Source organism: Anser brachyrhynchus (assembly GCF_964034855.1).
Source record: "Anser brachyrhynchus genome assembly, chromosome: 7".
Classification (NCBI taxonomy): domain Eukaryota; kingdom Metazoa; phylum Chordata; class Aves; order Anseriformes; family Anatidae; genus Anser; species Anser brachyrhynchus.
Genome location: NC_137701.1, coordinates 13,610,291 through 13,633,729, shown reverse-complemented (window position 1 = coordinate 13,633,729; position 23,439 = coordinate 13,610,291). Strand labels below are relative to the sequence as shown.

Here is a 23,439-nt window from a genome sequence, read left to right as displayed (position 1 = left end):
GTTATGCCCCCTTTAATCCTAATATTGCACCGGAGGCAGCAGCAGCTGCTCCAGGAGGGGAGACAGGGACTGCAATTGACACTGTCCCTGGAGAAGGAGCGCACTCTAGGCCCTGACAAAAATTAGAACAATGTAGAAGAGTCATAGGATAGAGTTTGCATGCTAAGAGTACAGAAAATAATTTACCCAACAGATTTAAACAGAAAAACACCATACGGTTTTCCCACAAATCAAATGCGGACTTTTACAGTCCTCAGAGAAGAAATATTCCTGACCTTCTTGGATGGAGTAAATCATGTAAACAAAGCACTGGGCCACATTTCCCGCAAGTTCAAAAATCCACACTGCAAGCTGAGAGGTGCTCTTCTGTCCTGGTGGTCTAAATGACATGGAAGCACATCCTCTGCACATTAAGCTGAAAAGTACATTTCAGAAGAAAGTGGCAGCATTTCTGTGAGTGATCTGTGACTCTAATTTATTCCCCCTACCAGATATTAAATCTAAAGGATTTGCCTAGCTTTACTCACTGTACTGCAACAGTCAGGGCAATAGAGTATAATCCCACTTTCTTCATTCTGAAATATTCTCGGCTTTTATTGTACAAAGTCTGAGGTAATCCTGCATCCTGAATAGTGTGGATTTCCAATTGCTGGGGGAAGGCAGCTGACAGAGCAGGAAACTAGAAGAGGAAAAATGCAAAGTGTTTTTGTCCATTTGTCTGTTTGGTTGTTTTAAAAAAAAAAAAAAAAAGAAAAGAAACCAATCTCAATAACCGAACAACAAAAAACCTACCCCAAAACAATTAAGGCTATTTTCGTATTTTCCTGCCACTGCAACATTACAAGTATAATCACAGACACTGTGGCACTAATGTACACATTTGGCAAGGAAAAATGCCAGAAATAAAGACGAACTGCTGTTTTACAGTCACCTTGACAAGCTAAGTTTTAAGGAATAACAGAACTAGCAAATGTTTGTCACCTCTATAAGCAAGTTCTTATTTTAAGTGAGAAGAGGATTTTAAAAGTGACCAGAGGAAAAGAAAAGACAGTGTATATTATTTTAATAATAACATGTATTGAAATACAAAATGATAGAACTCTGCTTTTACGGCATTGGCATAACAGAACTGTAAATAAAACACAGTGTGTTCCTTCTAAACAGCAACATTGGTCACACAACAACATCTGAAGACTGTAGCAAAAAATTGCATTAGAATTTGTCATGACAAGAAACTCTGACTTAGAAACATCTCATTTAAAGTGTCTGGCCATGTAAATACTAAAAGTATGTTAACCAGCTAAATATAAATATTAATTCAACAATAAGAGTTATATCTTAGTATAGCCAGCATCAAATAAATCCCAAAGTGCAAGAAGTTAAAAAAAAAAAAAAAAAGAAAAAAGCTGCAGTTTCATTAACTGTAAACTACTTAGATGTAATTCAGCTCTATTATCCACTAACATGATTTCTGACCGGATACACTACAATACTTTAAATGCTTTAAATGTGCAAGCTTTCATTAATTCCCTTTTTCTTTCATAAAATTGCTAAAACACAGTTATGAATACGCTGCAGAAACCAAAACCAGATGCTTTAAGATCCTTGAAGTGCAAAATACATGTATTCACACAATAGCAGGGAAAAAATAGTTCACTTTAAAAAATCACTAACTTTACAGAAAATTAGGAACACACATTTAAAATTAATTCAGTGCTTCCTTTTTTTCTGCTATAATACATTCCTGGGTAACAGTAAGCAACAAATAAAGGCTTAAAATAGCCTCACAGTACTGTTTCTACAATGACATAAAGCTTATAAAAAGTCAGTACAAAGTGCTAGCTCAGAAAGAACATTGCTGCATTAACGGTGCTTTTCTTAATGTTTACAGAATTATTCAGTAGTCACTGGAATCCCACCTAACACACCGGTATATTTGAAAATTCTGCTTTTACAGCAACCCTTTCACCACAACTTCCATCATTCCCTCAGTATGATAACCAGCTTGCTTAACCAATTACAATTTCTTAATTCAGGAGAAAACGGGGCTTACCATTTGTTTGTTACGGTGTTTTCCACGCCCACTAATTTAGTCTAAAATAAAAAAATATGGATTTTTTAAACCTGTCCTCATTAGATTTGATGAGTTAAGCTGCTTTGGTAATGTCACAATAAAACACGCAGTGCAGCAGTATCTGGATACTATGTACAAGCCTTGTAATTAACAGAAAAATGAAAAAGGCTAAGTTGCAATCTTCTGGCTATGTACAATGCTTTTAAAAACAAATCACACTTCACAGGAAAAATTCTTGCGTGTTTCCTAAACCCTCTGTTGGTACCCATCTGTTTTCTGTGGGTGTGCCACCTCCCTTTCCTCTTCAAATGAAATCTATCTTCATTTAAGAAACTACAACTTAATTTATTTCTCACATACACAGAAGTATCCATTTATCACTCTGTAAAAGCAGGTGCTTCAGTTGCTCAGAAACCTTTGGAAGTCAGTGTTAGATAGTGCTGCTTGTGTAAAAACATTCACCAGGGCACATGAACAGGGTGAGCCCTTCCATAACACAGAGTTCTGCATATGACACTGGCTGCAGGCAGCCTCTGCAAGTTTCTACCTATCTGCTATGCCCCAAAAAAGCGTTTGCGCTGAATCTCCAAGTCAGAGGAAGAAGTCCATTTGGAAATGCTCTCTGGGAGAGCACTGCTGCAGCATGTCATTTTCATTCAATAAAAATTAAACCAGACAGTACCTCTCCCCAGTCACATCGCGGAGGACAAGGAGCAGCTCATTTTAGTAACTCTTACAGCCTTTCCTCCTGCTGCCGCCTTACGTCAGCCTGGTGAGGTTGCTCACAGTCGTCATCTTGGTGCTGCAGTTCTTGAGTCTTTTTTTCAGCCAGTGCTTTTGCCCTGGTGGTCACTGAACCAGGTCTGACATTGGACCTCTCCTCTTCCTGCTGGTGCTTTTTACAGTGCTTTTCAAAAGTGGAGATTTTGGCATACGTCCGGTTGCACACCAAGCAGTGGTACGGCCGCTCACCGCTGTGTGTTCTCATGTGAAGCTGGAGGTATGAGGACCTGGAAAAGGCTCGACTGCAGACCGAGCAGCGGTGAGGCTCACGCACCTCATGGGTCTTCAGGTGCTGCTTGAGGGACGAGGCCTGCTTGAAGGCCTTCCCACAGGTGGAGCACTTGAAGTTCCTCTCACCAGACTCGAGAAGCTGGTGTGAGACAAGGTGAGCGGAGGAGCGGAAGTTCTTCCCGCATTTGTTGCACTTGTAGGGCCTCTCCCCTGTGTGCAGGCGGACGTGGAGCACCAGCCCCGCCTTCTGCGTGAAGGCCTTCTCACACTGCAGGCACTTGAAGGGCCTCTCGCCCGTGTGCACGCGGCGGTGGGTCTGGAGGTGCGAGGCACGCCCGAAGTGCTTGCCGCAGTCCTCGCACTTGAAGGGCCGCTCGCCAGTGTGGATGGCCTTGTGGCGTGCCAGGTGGGAGGACTGGAGGAAGAGCTTCCCGCAGGCAGGGCACCTGTACTTCCTCTCGCCCGTGTGGGAGCGCAGATGGAGGGCGAGGTGCGAGGAGGAGATGAAGGCCTTGCCGCACAGCGGGCAGGCGTGGGGCCGCTCCCCGGTGTGGGTGCGCTTGTGGAGCACCAGCCCCGAGGAGAGCGCGAAGGCCTTGCCGCAGACGGGGCAGCGGTACGGCTTCTCCCCGGTGTGCACGCGGCGGTGCTTGGCGAGGGCGCCGGCCTGCGCGAACGCCTTCCCGCACCGCTCGCACCCGTGCGGCCTCGCCGCCGGCACCATGGCACCGCCCTGCGCGCCGCGGCGCCCGCTGCTGACGCCGGGGAGCGGCGCCCCGGCGGCCATCTTGGGGAGGAGCCGCAGCGCCCCCAGCGGGGGGGGTTCAAGATGGAGCCGTGGCGGCGTGGAGCGGGCGGCACCCTCCAGCCTCGGGGCGCGGCTATAACGCCCCAAGCCTCGCTCGCCCCTATTCGCCCTTCTTGCCAGCCCTGCGCACAGCACAGAGTAAACGCAGTCCGGAGAGCTTTCAGCCCGCAGGAGAGGGGTCTTCATGCCACACCAGATAGCATTTTATTTTCTGGTGAAGTACGCTGCTCTCCCCGCAGAACTCAGTGAAAACATGAAATGCAGCACTGAGGCTGTTTAATTGCTTTAATTGTAAAGCAATTGTAAATATATATATATATATATATGTATTTTTTAGTAAAAGATCTTCAAGCACTGAACTGTCCAAAATACAGGTGAAAACTGTGTACTGTAAACAAGTTAGTTTTTGATCTAACTGCATAAGTGTCAACATTCAGCAAGTCAGATTTTCAAGAGCTGTTTTGAAATGTTTAATGCTTTTTAAGTCTTACTTTACAAGGCAACTTGTCTCACTGTCAACCAATATCTCAATACAAAAATCTTACAATGTTTTATTTGCTAAAAAACTACAACATTCAAATTGGGGTTAGGTAGTTTTTTTCTTTTTTTGCCAGCTGTTGTGTTATGAGGAGTGTCCCACAGTCCACTGCTAAAGGCTGCTGTACTTAGACAATAAGTTACACACATGCTGTACATAATTACAGTCATAGTAGGGTATGCAGCTCTATAATACACCACAGTCAAACACCATGAGGGCAAAGAACTACTATATATGAAAGCACTTTGTAGAAGATTTTATAGTTCATTCGACCAAGAGTCGTTTGATATCCTCTTATCAGGATATTGATATCCATCTTTCTTAGGCACTGATCCAGGCAAAATTGCCTTGCAGAAAAACCTGGCTCTTTTGCCAAACCCAAGCATTACTAAAAAAAACCAAAAAAACAACGTAGCTCAAACTCCTTATTAACTCTATAAAAATAATTATTTGCTAGTCTCTTACTTACCTTCAAACACATGAAGTATTTGAATAACTTCACATTCTCTTTCTGAATTAGGTTCACTGCAGTAATAGATCAGGCAGAAATTTCAAAACTGTATTTAGTCAGTGTGACTCAACCACCTGGCTATTTCAGCTTGAACAGAAGGTCTGTCTAAACTGAACTAAAAGATGAAGGCTTGTACCACAGCAGATCCACCTAACACTGAATATCTTTTCCATGGTGGAAAAAATTACTATCATAAGTTTTAGCACAGGATATTCATGGAAAACATACTGTAAGATCATGCTTTGTAAACATTTCTACAAACAATTCAGAGACTATTGGCTTTGGAATGAGTTCTTAAATACTTGGTGTTATGCAGGGCCGTAATTAACAACTAATGCTATGAAAACAAGCAACTTTTAGCATGAAGTTACAACAGCAAGAGCAGTGAAGGCTCCTGCATCAAGTAGTTAAAACTGAGTATTAATTTAATATTTTATTATAAAGTTCATAGCATTACAGAGTTTAGCATGGCACAATATGTAACCTTGTTACAGATGCAGTATTTGCTTTTGCTTGGTACAAAAAAGCTGAACAGCAGCATAACTCTTGTTAGATTGAATCTGGAATTGGAATGAACTTGTTTCTTCTGAATAGGGATGAATCAGTGATTTAAAATAAAAAGGCTGCATTTTTAAACCTGAATTATGTGCAGAATTCCTATCAGTACAGTAGGAGAATATGCTAGAGATGTGTGCAATCTTGAAAGTTATGTCCCAACCCAGGTACTACCAATATATTGCAAACAATCTCATGGAGGGTTAACTCCAAATGTTTTTTCACAACTTTCAGTATTATTTCCAAAAGTCCTCCTCACAGCTGGTGTACTCTCCCACCCCGCCTTATGTCCCTTTATGCAGTGCATCAAGTACTGACATTCATAATTATTGTAAAAAAACAAAACACATTGGTCCATGATAGTTCTCATAAGTTTCCTTCAGGAATTCCAGTAAATTCTCCATTCTAAGACAGCAATAACTGCTATAATGGATTTATGAAATTAAATGCAATCTGCAAAGTGAAGGTCTGTGAAGATTAGTATCTCCATTTTCCTAAGTTTTTCAACAGTTTTAAAAACATAACAAATGAATTCAGATGCTATTCAGAAAGTCCCTAGATTTTGGTGCTTTAGCCTTGTGATTTTCTGGTTTCACATGTTGTAGGCAACATAAATAGGATCCAGCTGGTCAGCTAAAAATCCATCTCTCAAGTGCATTCGTTGTTTTTCACCACGGGAATTGATAGGAATGACACCTGGGTCCACAATGACTACAACACCTACTATGAGGTAATGTTCCTCCAGAACCACATTTGTTACCAATGCAACCAGGTCCAATGCTTCTTGTTCTGAGCCTTCTAATTCCACAACCACCACAAGCAAGTTGGTCCATGTAAATACAGCACTGTTGGCAGGATATAAATATTAATGGTGAGAGAAAGAAAACAAACCACAGTCAACGGAAGCTACCAAAGACAGACTTACTGCAAATAATTTGTGTAAGGACTTGAACAATGTAAGTAATGTGAAAAAGCAATATAATAATATGAATAGGTATAAATCAAGAGATATCAAAGCTGTAACTTCTTGGGATATTCTCTGCAAACTGTTTCTCAAATTGTCTCTGTAAAAACTGTCAGTGGGTCTTTTTCTCTTATATGCATGCAATCATGTATTTAAAAAGTCCTTTACACTTATATATTAACCTAAGTACCATTAAGATTTCACAGTCACTGTGTGCATGCTTGCTGTTAATGTACTTTTATAAATTTCCAGAGATTCAGAGAATCATAGAATCATTAAGGTTGTAAAAGACCTCCAAGATCATATGGTCCAACCATCACCCTACCGGCAATGTCACCCACTAAACCATGTCCCTAAGCACCATGTCCAACCTTTCCTTAAACATCCCCAGGGTTGGTGACTCCAACACTTCCCTGGGCAACCTGCTCCAGTGCCTGACTGCTCTTTCTGAGAAGAAATGTCTCCTCATTTCCAACCTGAACCTCCCCTGCCACAACTTGAGGCCATTCCCTCTAGCCCTATCACTAGTTATCAGTGAGAAGAGGCCGACCCACAGCTCCCCACACCTTTGTTTCAGGTAGTTGTAGAGAGTAATACGGTCTCTCCCGAGCCTCCCCTTCTCCAGACTAAACAACCCCACCTCCCTCAGATGCTCCTCATAGGACTTGTGTTCCAGGCCCCTGACCAGCTTCGTAGCCCTTATCTTAGCACACTCCAGGGCCTCAATGTCTTTCCTGTAGCGAGGGGCCCAAAACTGAACACAGTACTCAAGGTGCAGCCTCACCAGAGCTGAGTACAAGGGTGAGTACAACCTCCCTGGTCCTGCTGGCTGCACTATTCCTGATACAAGCCAGGATGCCATGGGCCTTCTTGGCCACCTGGGCACACTGCCGGCTCATGTTCAGGCGAGCATCAGTCAGCACGCCCAGGTCCTTTTCTTCTGCACAGCTTTTGAGTCACTCTGCCCCAAGCCTGCAGCGCTACATGGGGTTGTTGTGGCCAAAGTGCAGGACCCAGCACTTAGCCATGTTGAACCTCACCCCATTGGCCTCTGCCCATCGACCCATCCTGTCAGTTCCCTCTGCGGGGCCTTCCCACCCTCCGGCAGATCAACACTTCCCCCCAACTTGGTGTCCTCTGCAAACTTACTGAGGGTGTGCTCATCCAAAACATCAATAAAGATATTAAAGAAGATGGGCCCTGATACCGACCCCTGGGGAACACCGCTGGTGACAAGTTGCCAGCTGGATTTCACTCCGTTCACCGCCACTCTCTGGGCCCAGCTGCCCAGCCACTTTTTAACCCAGCAAAGAATGTACCTGTCCAAGACATGGGCTGCCAGCTTCTCCAGGAGAATACTATGGGAGACCGTGTCAAAGGCCTTGCTGAAGTCTAGGTAGACTACATCAACAGCTTTTCACTCACCCACCAGGCCGGTCACCCGTTCACAGAAGGAGATGAGTGAGGTTGGTCAGGCAGGACTTGCCTTTCATGAGCCCATGCTGACTGGGCCTAATCCCCTGTTGTCCCTGCCGGCTCCTGGGCTAGAATCCGTCTCCCCCTTTGAGACAGGTGGGACCCTTGGGCAGCCATCAGGCCAGGTGCTCAGTAAGCCTCCCCATGATCAAAAAAAACCAAATTCCTGTGACGGCACCATCCTCTCAGCCATGTATCGATCAGCTGGGCCTTCCAGGTCCGCTCAGTATCCATCCCCACCACTGAAGGGATAGAGGAAAACACCACCTGCGCACCCACTCCATCCACTAACCGCCCCAGTCTCCTGAAGTCCCTTTTGATGGCCTTCAGGCTTCTCTCAGCAATTTCACAGCTGCCAGCCTGAGTTATCTAATAATCGGAGGGGTGATCAAGGTCAGGAAGTTTCCTGGTAATGTCCCTGACCCAGGCCCCAGGTAGGCAGCAGACTTCCCAACGGGGAGGGTCTGGCTGACATATGGGGCCGTCTGCTCCCCTCAGAAGGGAGTTGCCTACGACCATTACCCTTCTTTCCTTCTTGGTGAAGGAAGTATTGAGGCGTGGAATCGACTTCCTTGCCCTAGACAACCTCCTGTGTGACTTTCCTCCACATCCTCACCACCCTGAAGACAAAGACGCACAATAATTACAACAAGCAAGCACTAACACTTTGTGACTGAAGAGGACCTACAGCCAAATGGCATGTATCATCTTATTAGTACAAAATGAGAATAATATATGTTAGAAGATATCATTCTATGATTCAAGAAATCCTAGAGATGTACAACATCCAAGGGCATACATTCTGACAGCTACGAAAATCAGCAATACAACTTGGAAGTATTCTCCCACCCTGTTCATATCATGCCCTCTCCTTGTCTTTGACTGAAGATCAAACTCTAATGAAGGTGTGGAGTTCTTTATTGTTGTTATTTTTTGTTTGTTTGTTTGAGTGGTACAAACAGGTGTTATATTTCAGTTAGTTATTCTCACTGCAGTATTTTCTAAGCAAGGCTTTAGTAAGCTCAACTCTATAGCTTGCTATAGACAACTAACTCAATCTAGCTTGCTGTCCTGTAATATTTGATTCCTTCTACTTCAGAAGATATAAAAGGATACAGAAAAATAACTGAGACTCTTACCATTCTGCAATGCTCTTATGTGCTCTTATTACAGATGTCTCTATATCGATGGGGTGGTACCTCATTCCTCTGAGCTCCAGTGTTTCATCCAAAGAGCCTACGACATATAGGGCATCGTGCCTCTCTGCAACAGAACACAGACATTCCAAACATCAACAGATCTGAAGAACAGACATCCTCATTTGTACGTGCTTATTCCCGATGTTCTAAGACATTCCTGGTACTTCTGAGGAGAAAGAGTCCATAATACACATCATGCACTACCATTTTTAAAGAAGAATTGTGAGGTCATCTAGCACTTCTGTCTATTGACTCAAAGCAAAATAAACCAGACTAAAAATAATTTCTGTTATCCAGTTCTGCCACTTCTCTTATATAACGTGATCTCAGTTCATAAAACAAATCAAAATCCGTCTTTTCCTCCCACTATTCTTACCAAAGAACTTCTCTCCTATCAAAAGGAGGTTTCCTTTTTATTTTTTTAATTTTTAAAGAATTTATACCCACTTGTTCTCATGACAGCAACATTCTTCTCAACTTAAGTTCCCCACAATTAATGAAGAGAACAAACCTATTGCCTTAGCTTTTCTAGGTTAAACACACAAAGCTCTTCTAGACCTTACAGAACATGCTCTCCAAACTGACATAGTCATCCTGTAACTCTGTCCAGAGAAATTGTTCTTTTTTTTCTGTGCCTGTTTTAGAATTCTGCTCAGTCATGTAACTTGAGACTAAAAACATGCTGGGAAGCAGCACTATATTTCATCCACGTTTGCTAATAATGTTGTAATTTATGACAGCTGTTCTCTCAAATGCTAACAAACTTAAGGACAAATGACATTGTTCCACAGCAGGAAAATTTTTATGATGTGTGATTTTTCAGAAAGCTCCAAGACACAAAAAAGTGCTGTAGTAATCTAGTAGTGCCTTGCCATCTGCAACTTCTCTTTGTGAACGTCTGCTTGCAATTCCCCTTTCTTTCCACTACCAGCTTTCTCCAGAAGAGGGAGCCATTCCACTTTGAACAGCGAGAAGGACAACTGTCAGAGCGTCCGGTTCAGAACCAGCACTAAAGCAGCAGTACAATGTGCCCAGGAGAGGTCAGGTAACTACCCTAGAAAATCTGAAAGTGAAGAAAGTAAGAAAAGCTTGAGCACCTCATTTGAGTGGTTTCTAACATGATCTACCAGCTCTAAATGGGAAGATAACACAGTAAATTTTTTTCAGGGACCTGGATCTACTCTACAACAGCTCGCACTCATATCCTGAGACCACATCCCTTTAATGCTTCAGGAATAGACTCAGGAGGGGCTGGCTATCACAGAACTGCTCAGCGTACTAAGTGGATTGAACAGGTGGAGGCCTGGGGCAAAAAAGGGGCTTTTCTGTACAATGGTTTTAGCCGTGGGTAGAGAATACACAAATCTCTGATGAAGATTGTTTCTTTACCGGAATGCAGAAAGTCTGCAGAAGTTGCTCTGGAGGAGATAGAGTTAGGGAGCTGCAGGGACTTCTTCAGCTGGAGCAACAGCAACCACCTTTTCTGTTCTCAAGAGCCCCAAGGAGACGGAATAGCACACCAGAACAGTAGACTGGAAGATGACTTCTTAATGGCTGATGTAACAGAGCTACATCACAGACAAATTCTGAGCCCTAAGCTAGTATCCACATTAACAGATAGGGTAACTCCTCACCAAAAGGCTGAGTCTTCAACAAATTGCTCTCCTTGCTCACCCTTCTTTATTCACATAATGGAGAAATAGAGGTAGGAGTGGAGCATATAGGGTCCCCCAAATAGACATTTATGTTCCAGAAGTGGAAAAAAAATGTTTTTGTCTTGTACCATGGGTGATTACAGGAACTGTAAAAGGTATCTGTGAACCCCCTATTTATCCAGTGACAGCAATGAGGGGGAGACAGACACTATCAATGGAGATATCACCATTCATTTAAGTTCAATCACAAGCAATGGCAGGTACATTGCTAATAAGTGATAAGCATTCAAATTCCTTTTCTTAGGATGTTTAGAAATATATATATATTTTAAGCATGATAATCAAGAGTTATACCTATTCCATATTCTGTCTAAACAGCAAATGGAGCAATTTTTCTTCCACCTGTGTACATTTCTCAAGTTTAGACACTGTGGTTTAAATTAGAAAAAAAAGAAAAAAGGGAAAAAAAGGAGACGAACACTATTTATATACTGGAAAAAAATTAAGGATAAGTTACTCCTCTAGACCTTTCACTTCTGAAAGGCTGGGAAATTGCTGATATTTGTGCAAGTCCTAAAACTGCTGAATGAATTATCATTATTAGTATTATCTAGATCAGCACTGAAATACTGTATTCTCTCTGTAAGGAAGAGGTTTACACAAAAAGTAAGTAGAAAGGCTCTAGTGCTCTTAACAAGTGTGCTCATAGTATTTTGTTTAAACGGAAATAAAGGAAGAGGATCCTACTTTCTAAATGAAAAGCGCATTACAAATTTCTCCGTTTGCATTATTACCCAGTATCATTATAATCAATGAATATGTACAGAGTAAAGATTCCTGATATATTCAGCACTACTCTCTTATGGAAGCCAGGATAAACTTGCAGGACAACTTACTCTTTGCTAGCTCAGCTATCCCAATGAGTTTCAACACATGCTTCTCTAAGTGTATTTGTTTCCTCTCACCTCCACTAGCATCAGTAAGTTCAGTTCTGCGCAGAAAGCCAAGGTATCCAGTCCGAGCCCATATGGTCTGAGTGTCTCCAAAACTCAATCGAGCAGTAAAGTGATCAGCGTGCAGTGCTTCTTCTCCATACACTGTGTAGTAACCAGTAGCATTATGCGGACTACTCACCCATATCTAGGGGATAAAAAAAAAAAGAAAAAAAGAAAAAAAGAAGGGAACTATTCCACTATAAATATAGGTTATTTTGCCAGATCTGGGCAGCATAATTTATCGATTTAAATGACAGGAGTTGTTTTATTAAAATAATTAACTTCTGCCTCACAGTAAATGACTAGGAAAACGGATTAAAAAACATTTTACATACATGTAATTGGGGATGGTCAAGAAAAAAAATGAACTAGTCATTTGACATACTGGAAAGGGACACCCACCAACCAGCTATCTTCTATTAGAAGGGCATCTTAATAAGCACAAATCCAAATGTATATAAAACACAGATTAAACCAAGCAGCAAATTACCTCATTACTACTATCCACTGATGGAGTATATAATGATACACGGTACCTACTCACTGCCTCATGTAACTACCAATCAGACACAGACTAGTTAACTGATACCACCTGGTCCTGGCATGCAATAGTTTGGCACAGGAAGGAGAAAACCATGCAGACGTTCACATAAGTATGTGAACCATTCCAGCTTTCTGCTGAATTCATTTCCTTTCCACATTAATTTGATCGTTGCTGTCTAAATATGACATGCATTTATCTACTAATATTTATCTATATATTATATCACTCCTGATAAACAAAATAAGAGATATCGGAAGCTTTACCTCTCCTAAATGCGAGTCTCCCAGAGGTCCCTTGGTTTCTGTGTGTGCTATGATGACCTTTACTCCTGGAAGAATCTTCAACAGGAAACAAATGTTTAAAACTGAAGTTAACAGAAGTTGAATTCATCAAAAGAAAGGTAAGTTAATAATGCAAAGCCACAGAAGTCAATCCATCCAATTCTTCCCTTTCTACTCTTTACTCCATGGGTATCAATCAGTTCTTCCTAAGTTGTTTAATCATTTAAATTCTAAGCAGCTATTTTGCAGCTTGTATTTAGCTACAGAGCTGATCTTTCACACCTGAAAAATGCCTTGTGTGAAGGCCTGTGATTTTTTCAGCTACAGCAACATATGCTACCTATTCCTTCATTTTACAATCTTTGCTTCGCTTTTGTCAGCTGTTCACGTCATGCTCTCTCTAGTGCCTCTCCTAGATAGACTGTGATTAGTGAAGCACATTCAGTCTGTCATTGCACAGATTCTGTACTGAGAGAAACAGTTCACCACCCAGATAGGGATAGTGAGGAAAAAGGATTGCTCTCAGTCTCTCACCTTCCCAGACTCCATAAGTGGCAGACTGTGTGGAGAACCTCTCTCTACCAAACGTACCCTGAGAAAATAAAAGAAAAATGCATTTGTACAAAGATCTATGAACTTAAATAAAAGTTAAATAAACTTAAATAGACGTGTTTCATGATATCCAGTGTTATCCTATCCTGCTGCACTGATATCATGAAACACGTCTATTTAAGTTTATTTAACTTCTTACACTCAGTTATTCACAAGATAGTTAAGAGTTTCTAGCTGTCTTCAAGACTTCAGTATTAGCATTCCCTTATATCACGTTTCTTTTAAGAATCAGAAACTCATCTCTCCAGAGAGATGAATAACTCATTCCAGAAGAGCTCTAAGGTTGCACTTTCACCAGCATTTTTTACTTTCAACATCTTTATTGAACTCTCCTGGACCTCTGCTTGCCACACTGAACCATAGCAGCACCATCAGGAATTACAAAAAGTAAGGAGCAAGAAGCCTAAAATGAAGGAAGTGACATTACACTGTCCATTAGTGGCATAACTTATGAAGATACCACAGTTGCAGAAGGAGCAAAAATCGAGTGCAATAGGAGAGGCATACAAGAGAAACGGCTCCTATACATTATGCATTATTTTACTATCCCAATACACACAGGCTAGAACTGATTAGCACAGTGGGAGCTTTGAGGCTATGGCTGAACTTAACAATATATCTCAGGCAAATCATAGTGCTATATTAAATAAAGAAAAAATGAGCAATTTACATTGATCTGGTCAAACGCCAGATCAAGATCATGCACATGATGCTTGTTTTCTAACAACTAAGATTTAACCTTCCAAAAATTACAGAACAGTAGTCAAAAAAGCTGCCAGTTAAGCCCCTGATTCAAAATTATCAATTAAGAAAAAAACATTTTTATATCAATACCAAGTACTGGTATTAAGTTTCTTAAAATAAGTACAGAAACAAATACATAGATGTATGAACACTACTAAAATTAGTCTGAACTTGGTAATGCCAGCAATTTTATCAGCTAAGTTAACCAAGAGACAAGATAATGCAAAAATTAAGACTACAGAATTAAGACTGACAGAATGTATCCTCAACAAGATTCCAGATGATGTTTGCATGTTCGGTCTGAAGAAAAAAAGTCTAAGTACAGCTAACTGTACTTTTTTCACTATTTCAAGGATTGTTACAGAGAAGATGAAGCCCGATTACTCGTGAGTTGTACATCGTAAGGAGAAGATGTCAGGCACATAAGCTGCAAGAAAGGAAATGCCAGTAAGAAATTTATCTTCCTACAGCTGGATGTCAGCCTCAGGACACATACCCAGAGAGGAGGGAGATCCCCATTCTTGCAGATTTTCCAAACAAAACTGGTCCTGGCCCTCAGTAATGTGATGAAGCCTTGGAAGTTGGCCCTGCTTTGAGCATGAGGGATGTCCTGAGATCCTGCCCACCCAAATCTTTCTGTGATTCTGTGACTAACCAGCCAACTGGCAAATCACCTTTTGCTGGTGGTATGGTTAACTATGAAACAGCTAATGAGTCTGGATTATAGAATATGCATGAGCAGGCAGCAACTTAGGTGAGGGTCTAAAAAGGAAGAGCAGAACAAGTGATGGAGGAGGAGATACCGGACTACTTCTAGCACACAGTCATCATTAAAGGATTCTCTAGGATGGGAGTTCCTTTTAATTCAGTGATGAGGAATTAGCTGCTGCCAAGAAAATCTCAATATACCAGGGTGATTACAACATGGCTGAACTTTCTCCTCTGCAGTCATTTAATGGTTAATGCTTTACCATAACATAACCTGTACCTGTCATGTCGAAGTGCTCTCATATCTACATAGACCGTTGTTGGATCTGGTCCTGCTGTTCCCTATGAATACAAAGGATGAAACAAAATCAACAGAAGCCAGAAAATCCTATTTTCATTTTCATGGCCACATAAATTCAAAAATTCCTCTCCCTCTTTTACTGACACTTATAAAGTACTGTCCTAATCTACCAAAAATATAGTCAAAGTAGTCACCCTCTAGAGTGACTGCCATAAAGCATTGATGTTTTATGCAATTATACGACAATTTCAGAAATGTTTGAATTTTACAATATAAATTAATAAATTTATTAGTAGAAATTAGTAAATCAATGCACAAGTGAAATATGTATATACAGAGCTAAACCTTTAAGTTTACAAAATTTTTACAAAATTACACCTCCTTTAAGAACACTACATAGCAAGTGCAAAGTATGTAAGCATAAACCTACACGGGCATAACCCCTTTCCTAAAGCTCAGCTGTTCTAGTTCATAAAAGTTTTGCTAACTTTGAAGAAAAAAACATTCAACTAAAACATACCTCTAACCATCCGCTATCTTTTCAATGCTCCTGCAAGTAATGGCCTAGACAGAGGCAGACATCTTGCAGTCAGAAGATAAACCTTCTGACCAACTCTGGAGGAAGGTCAGACTCCTAAAATAAATTAATTTCCCAACATGGCAACAGGGGACTTTTTTTCTTTTTTCCAGCAGAGTTTAATCTCAAGGCAACTAGAAACTACTGTGAAATGCGTATTTAAGCTAAAAAATGTAGGCAAAGAGTCGGTGATTATTCTCTCCCGTGCAGGGAAACATAGCACAGCTGCTCATTTTAGAAGTTTTGAAAAATGAGGCTGCTTTGTTATCCGCTCCAGAGCAGGGAGCTGGAGAACGGTAAAAATGTCTTTATAATGGCATTGCTTTCTAAATCTGTAGCACTGCTAAGGCTCAGGGAAACTGATGGCCATACCAGATTGGCATTATGCTGTTTACTTTTTAGGAAGATTCCACTCATTAACATCATTCCTTGCTATAGCCCCCTATTGCACGTTTGAGAAAGAGGTTTTGTACTTCAGCTACAAGTGTTTTTTGTGGGGAAAAAAAATCACTTCTTTAGAAAAAAAAATCACTTGACCTCTTTCAAGTGAAAACTCCCTCAAATAGGATACATTCTTTATAGAGTTATACCACTGAACCAGACTGACTTTAGGACATTACAAGCACACACATGCATCACTATACCTGCTCAGCCAGCTTGCCCAGCCTGTTTGGCTGACAGTGGGACCACAAACAGAAGTAACAGAAGCCATCAAAGTGTGTGAAACAGAGAAAAAGGGGAAGAAGAAAATACAAACAAAGAGGCACTGGAGACATAAGATACACACAGTAAGACAGAAAACAAAACTCATACTGTTTTAGAGTGAAAAGAAAATTCCCATTTCAGATTACTTAAAAGCCTGGCGTTTTAAAGTGGTTCACTGGGAAACATGCAAGTCCCAGTAAACGAACAAGAAGAGGCTTAAGGCAGATTATACATAATGTCTGCTGTCCTATCGTAAATCCCTCCTCCATCTGCAAGTATCTAAATGCTACTTGTAACTTCAGAAATAATTTCTCAGTAGACCAGTCCAGTAAGGTGGTAAAAGTTGTTATTGATTTATTTGCATGCTAAATTGTATCAAATATTCAGTTTAGCTACAAATCTATTCATTTAAATTCAACAACATAAAACGTCAAATACAGTTATTGCTTTGGAAGAATGTGGGAAAGGGTAAAAGTAAACTAAAAAAAGAATGAAAACAAAGATAAAGAGGTACAAAAAGCGGAGAAAGCTTAAATGCCCAGAAGTCCTACATTATTCACAATTATCCTGGAATACTCTCCTGGACAAAATGTTGGTTTGGTTTGGTGATTTTTTTGTTTGTTTGTTTGTCTTAAACTAGCATAAAGCAGAGTATTCTACCATAAAAAGAGACTGACAATTTCTCATATTGCTGCTTGTGAATTATCAGAAGTTCTTGATATCATCAAGATAGAATAGCACAGTGTTATTCTAAGTATGGTCTTCTAGATTATTAAGGCTGCTCTTAGATTAATGTCATAGGTGTATGCCTCCAAGTTAGACTGCACAGGAAGCTCTTACCTGGCCCAAAACTGATATTTTTCTACTTAGTTTGGACAGTTTGAACAACAGATAGCCAACATATATGTTTTTAAATCCTTTTTCAGACAGGCCATTCAGAAAGCTATTCTTTGACCCCTGGCATCTGAAATATTCTATTCAAGGAACTTACAGTCTTTCTCCACAGTCTTCTTCATTTCATCTATATCCATATTTTTTCTATTTTTCTACTGATTCATAAAATCACTCTGGCCATATTTCTTTATAACTGGTTATCTAGAGGGTGTTAATCTTTTCTCCTTTAATATGTGCAAAAAAATAAAGAAACTAAATGAGCAGTTATGAATGACAACATATTTAAGAAGCTGTTGGTTAAATTACACATACGCGATTAGTGTCAACTGAATACTAAGCTATCAAAGACAAGTCTGGACAACTGCATGTCATTGTCTCCAGTCTGTGAAGCGGGGCTGTGTAATACACCTGCCTATTCTCCCTCTCAAAGCTTCCCATTTTATACCTTTAATTGAAAAAAAGTCCAACTCTCATATGACGTGAGACAAACATATTTGCATGTTGATAGTGCTCATTTGAAATCTTTCAAAGTGAAAAGAAAACCGTGAACCTTGACAGTTTTCCTGGGTCTTTGAGGTAAGAGTTTTTACTTGAGGCACTCTTATCTTCATTTAATTCTACATATACATCAGCTATTTTTAAACAGGCAAAATCTGAATCACATGAAAGCTGAAATTGCATTGCTCAAAGTATTTACCATATTTATGAACAGGAAGATGTGTATTTAATTTAGTACTGCTCCTGCATAGCAGAAAGGAAACAAGTTTTGTAATGCTGATCCTCCAAATTAGACAGGCAAATCAATACTATCATAATCCACAACTTCTAAGCTTATTCAACTTGGTGAAGAAGCAGCAAGCAATGGAGCTCTAGATTATGTAGTTTATTAGAAAAAAATAACACAGAGCTGAACATGACTTCCTATAAAGTTCCCAGAGATACTGTGTGCAAGTGTAAGAAATCAGCAGTTTAATCTCACCTGTAAGCAAATTGCTACGTTGACCCTGCACCCAAATGTAGTGCTCACTGCACGAGCAGAGAGGCCCAGGTCTTTGAATAACTTAGAGAAAGACTGTGTTAATGTAATCCTTGGTCTCTCCTCTGCAACCACCATGCATGTTCGCACACAGGACAAGTTAACTCCTTTCATCTGGAGATTAAGTAAAGAAAACAATACATTTTAAGTCTGAAATCAGCATTTCTACAAATCAACATTTTAATTTGTGGAACTGGCTGTCTTTAAAAACTGACATGAATTGGTTAAACAATATGGACACAGACTGCATTAAGTTTGGCTCCGTCCAAGCAGGGCAGCCCTCTAAAACTGTGCCAAGCAGTTTTGAGGCACAGTGTGATGCACAAGACAGAAACCACTCACATCACGTAACTGTGACACAGACACTCATCATTTTGAGCTGAAATAACACAAAACATTATTGTGTCTCAGGAAGGGGCAGGCATCCACATGAAGCTCACAAGACGCCTGTTTGCTCCAAGTGCTACACAGTTCAGATAAAGGCAGAGCACTCAAGATGTTATGAACGCTCATCAGTATCAATATGAAACCACAGCAACTGGATGTGGGCCAAGATTCCCTTCAGTGAGGTCCAGGAGAACAGAGGAACAGAAGTTTTTGTTTGTTTGTTTTGTTTTGTTTCTATACTGAGAATAAGCACAATGTAGCTGCCTTCTTGCACGCGACAAGCTGCCAAACATTCCCAGCAGAGGTCCTGAGCAGCTTAGTTACTAAAGCCATGGAAACTCTCCTACGACTGAGAGAGAAGTGCTTTCTCAAATCAATTAAACTTCAGTTAAGAGATTTCCCTCAAAATAAATGGGTGTAAAGTGTGTAATTACAGCCGTTAGGAAGATTACATCTGTTTTAGAATTCAATACTGTTTGTGTGAGAAGACCCAAAAGCAGGTGAGACTTGGCAAGTGTGGGGTTGGGCAGGCAGGGGGTGAAGTTTTTTTTTTTTTTTTGCATGTTTGTTTTGTTTTGTCTGTTTGGCTGGGTTTTTATTTTTGCCTTCCTAAGTATTTTGTCCAAAATTTCAGAAATACCCAGCAGCACAGAGGAGGCACAAATAAACAGTTGAGAACATAAGATGTATCCCCCCTCAGAAATGCAAGAGATGAAACTTTCAGCAATCACATTTCCTGAAAAACAAGTGATAATTAAAAGCTCTCAAAGAAACACTTAGAGGACCATGTTCTACAGGACAAAATGAAGTATTTTTAGGAAAATACACGTATTTGTATGTCAGCGTGCTGAAAAGACAAGTCCACTTACCCGCAGCATGTCAGTCTGTGTTCCAAGCCCTTTGGTGCACATCTCCATCACCGAGTACGAGCAGAAAGTGACACGCACTTTGTATTGACTTACAGCAGACAACCAGAGAGACACATTGCTCTCCAATTCCAGAGGAGGGACAAGAATAGACTGATGACCTGAATATACACTAAGGAAAAGAAGAAAACAAGCATGAAAACTTCAAGCCATCATAAAAAGTGAGAAGTTACATTAAGACAAAGGGAAGCAAACAACTACAGGAAAAGTGAGAGCTTGATATCTATATGAACTTCAACTCATCTCTTTAGAAAGCAAGTGTCTCACTGGGTTTTCAACTGATTAGTTGGCAAGGCACTATGGGTTAAAGTTAAGCCACAAACTTTAAGGTGAATTTATCTGTCCTGCAGTAAGTTGCACTGAACTACAGGTAAATAAATTCTCAATGCCTTGAAATTTAGGCAACTTTTCATTTTCACATACGTAAACTACAGTAAGAGAGAGGGTAAGAATACGTGTGCCATCCCACAAACCTCTGCCTTCTTTGCAACGCCTGCTTCCCATGGCAGGCTGTGGTTGCAGCTCTGTCTCTCAGACCTGTTATCTCTGTCTGCCTGCTAGGCATAGCATGCAGTCAACACAGCTTGCATGACAGGCATTGCCTGCCTAGCCTTGACCTAAGAATCAACATCACCCTGGCAGCTTTCACTGCGGACTCAGAGCTATGAGGAAGCATCCATGCTCTTTGGCTCCCACCTCACTCACACTCAGTGCCCCTCCTCACTCTTCTCTCACCCTCTCCACAAGCGCCCAATATCCAGCACAGACTGTGTGCCTTGCAGCAAACGCCACTCACGTCTGCGTCTAGGAAAAGCGCCTGTCTAAATCTGCATGGCGAATGAGAGGAGAGATTTGGTAGGAAAGATATTTCTGCAAGGAGCTGACAGATGGAATAGGAAACATGAACATTGTTCAGGGGAGAAGTTCAAAACCATCAGAGGAGATAACCATGACAACACTTAAGTTCCTTTTTTCCCCCCCTTGGATTTGGTGTCTAATTAATTCCACTTGCAAAACCAAAGTTACTTAAGTAACTGACTGACTTAAATGAACTCTTTTACTACAAAATGTATGTTGTTATGAATGTTGTATGTTGTTATGAAATGCCTATAAAAAGTTAATCTGGGGTTACTCTTATAGTCTCGTCCACTACAACTAGTTGGGATTCTACAGAAGTGAGGAGAGAGAAAGGGACGTGAGAAAACCTATGATTCAGTAACATACCTGCACAAGCACCATAGTGCAAATCCCAAACCACAATAAGGGTCAAGGCAGATGGCAATCTGACGCGAAGGGTATAGCTCACACTGTAGCTTTATAGAACGACATAAGGCACTTGTAGCTGCATGTGACATCTGTAAGAAGAAAGCAGGCTGTCTTCAAGGATTTTTTTAAAAAGGGGTATCACATTTAATACCAACAGAAATTTTTGTTGTAGAAGATACAGCAACTGGTAGTGATTCTTTTTACATGCCCATGAAACAGGAAAGGGATACGAGCCCAAATTTTTAGCTACTTTTCAGGCTATCTGTAAGTGATATCTGTGATGTCAAGTAATGTCAAGGAACGTCTAATATTGCTGTGATAAATCACAACTGAAAACATTTGTGAACTTCACCACAAACACCCTCCCTTTAGTCCCCTCAGTGATTCCTCACATACAACCAGGTAGGAATGAATGCTTCCAAAAAGTGCATCAAGAAACTTTAATGTCATGCAAATTTTAGAACAAGCCTTTTGAACACTAAGATGACCCACTGGCAGGAGGAATGAAAGTGGAATATGCCAATATATAAGGAAATTAAATTTAACAGTCTCTTTTCAAGTACTCTACCTTTACTCCTGCTAATATGCCAGTAGTAGACACGCTGAAGTCCAAATATGCCAACATATCTGGAGATGCAGGTCTGAAAATATTAGCCAGCTTCTTTTTTGGCATATCATCTAGAGAGACCATAGGATTAAAATATATCTTTACAGAATTAACACTGGATGCTTTCTATAGGTTCTGGATGGCTATGTCAATGCAATGCAAGAGACATCCATTTAATTAGGCAGCTATGGTATAACAACAACAACAACAAAAATCAGTCTCCAACCTATATACATTTTATTTTATCTAGTGGGCAAACATTCTGTACCTGTATCCAAAATAGTGGGCCAAGTCTTAATATCTACAGCTGCCGCAGCTTCCTTGGACTTCAGCAGTTTCATTATCACTTGTGTTGTAAGTATACATGCAGACTTACTGACCTGTAAAAGCAAAACAAAACAAAACACGGCATTAAAAACATTTGTGAAACCAGTTAACGAATTCTCCAGTAATTTCATATCCATGCAAACGAGATAACTAGTAAGCTCAATACATGAAGAAAAGTAGTGGAAGTAAAGCAAAATAATTTACAACAGCAGAAAGAACATTTTAAACCAGTTCTAAAAAAAAGTATTGATTGACTCAGTCACGTCACACTGATTTTTCTTCTGGCTTGTTTTACATTGAGTGTGGCAAAATAATTTATCAGGCAATGTCACTATCTGCATCAACTGACCTACACCCACCACAAGCATTAAAAGAGAAATGTCTTATACATACCTCTACAATCATTTTGACAGTGGGCAGAGTGGTAGCAAGATTCTGTGGATGAGGTGGGCGAACGGTGATAGGTATACAGCCAGCATATAAGCAGCCATAGAAAGTCGCTATTAAGTCTACGCCTGTAAAGAGTATTTGTGAAATTAAAGCTATTTTATCAGAACAAAAGGCCAAACCCTTTCTGCAAGATCAAAATATGCACTGAGAAATCTTATTTTATTAAGATGTAAGGATTTATCACAAAGGTCTTTTCAAAGCAACCGTCTGTTCATGGCCAAACCCAATCCTGTAACGTTAAAATAATTTGTATTTGAGAGTTAGCAAAAAGTATTTAAAATCTAAAAACTTTAAAATTTGTATAAATTTATCGTCATGGACAGGTAGCATAAACAAAATATATAAAAAAACAAGGTACTGTAGGGTTATGAAGATGACTCAAATTCTTTTAAAAAGTATTTTTTCACAATTGTAACTATGAAATACTCAGTCATCCTACTTTTAGAGGATTTTTTTTCCTGCGGTACACTTGTAAATACACACTAATAATGCAAGTCTGAGGTCCAGATTTCACTTCTGTAGACAGTCATTCAGAAAAGAACAGGTGGTCATGAAAATACCAACACTGACATCCTTAATCTTACTTTCCATGGATACATATCCAGTTTTATTCAATTTTCTGAGGCTGAAAATCCAGAATTTTTCATGTGGTTTAGATCAAACTATATTTGCGTAACTGTCCAGACATCTGGAGTGGTTAAATAAAAAGTTTGGTAAATTCAGTCTGACATTTGGAGAAGCAGCTTATTAATAAAACAAGTCTCTTCCTTGAAATGTTAAGTCACTACCCTATATCACTATATTAAAAGGATGTTTGAATGTTTTCTTGGCAAGAGCTATTTCTTTTCTTATGATGTCTGGCTTTGATTTTTCCTGTTTGTGTTGCCTTACCTGGAGGATAAACCAGGGCTACATGGTCACCAACATTCAGTCGTCCTTTCTCCATCAGTGCAACTGCCACTCTCTCTGCTCTCTTGTGCAATTGTATGCATGATGCAGTACTAGTTACAGTGCCCTGCAGAGAACAGAGGCAACTTCAGAAAACTTTGCAGAAAACATTTTGACGCTGACTAAAGTACATGCTGCAGATGCAATGTTTCCATTTCATTGCAGTTGTTTTAACAATGCAGCAGATTTAAAGACTCTCAAAATATGCTTCACATTTCAGAAATTGGTAATATGAACTTTTAGCATTTTAGAGAATTCTACAGATATTATCAGAAGCAGTTCTTAAATGTATTTGGTACCACAAAAATAATACCTTACAAATATTTGAAATTTATAG

The 23,439-nt window shown here is 40.3% G+C and overlaps 2 protein-coding genes across 7 annotated transcripts in view; both read right to left on the bottom strand.

Moving 5' to 3' along the window:
* Positions 1 to 1,055: 1,055 nt before the first annotated feature.
* LOC308198278 (uncharacterized protein) lies at positions 1,056 to 4,082 on the bottom strand (the record flags this gene model as incomplete). Its single annotated transcript, XM_080600479.1, has 1 exon — positions 1,056 to 4,082. The coding sequence occupies one exon, from the start codon at positions 4,080 to 4,082 to the stop codon at positions 2,808 to 2,810; it is 1,275 nt and encodes a 424-aa protein (XP_080456605.1). The 3' UTR covers positions 1,056 to 2,807.
* Positions 1,056 to 23,439, bottom strand: part of DIP2A (disco interacting protein 2 homolog A) — a gene marked incomplete at its 3' end in the record, with an annotated part of 118,131 nt that continues 95,747 nt past the window's right edge. For 5 of the 6 annotated variants that reach the window (XM_080600308.1, XM_080600310.1, XM_080600309.1 and 2 more), the window contains 13 exons: positions 23,046 to 23,169; positions 22,098 to 22,219; positions 21,646 to 21,757; positions 21,339 to 21,448; positions 20,729 to 20,859; positions 19,448 to 19,616; positions 18,135 to 18,305; positions 14,959 to 15,020; positions 13,149 to 13,206; positions 12,597 to 12,671; positions 11,760 to 11,934; positions 9,080 to 9,203; positions 1,056 to 6,345 (listed from right to left, as the gene is read on the bottom strand). In XM_080600308.1, coding sequence (XP_080456434.1) covers positions 6,093 to 6,345; positions 9,080 to 9,203; positions 11,760 to 11,934; positions 12,597 to 12,671; positions 13,149 to 13,206; positions 14,959 to 15,020; positions 18,135 to 18,305; positions 19,448 to 19,616; positions 20,729 to 20,859; positions 21,339 to 21,448; positions 21,646 to 21,757; positions 22,098 to 22,219; positions 23,046 to 23,169 — 1,686 coding nt within the window. Of the gene's footprint in view, positions 6,346 to 9,079; positions 9,204 to 11,759; positions 11,935 to 12,596; positions 12,672 to 13,148; positions 13,207 to 14,958; positions 15,021 to 16,200; positions 16,231 to 18,134; positions 18,306 to 19,447; positions 19,617 to 20,728; positions 20,860 to 21,338; positions 21,449 to 21,645; positions 21,758 to 22,097; positions 22,220 to 23,045; positions 23,170 to 23,439 lie in introns of all 6 variants that reach the window. The other variant, XM_080600316.1, reaches the window with a different exon arrangement.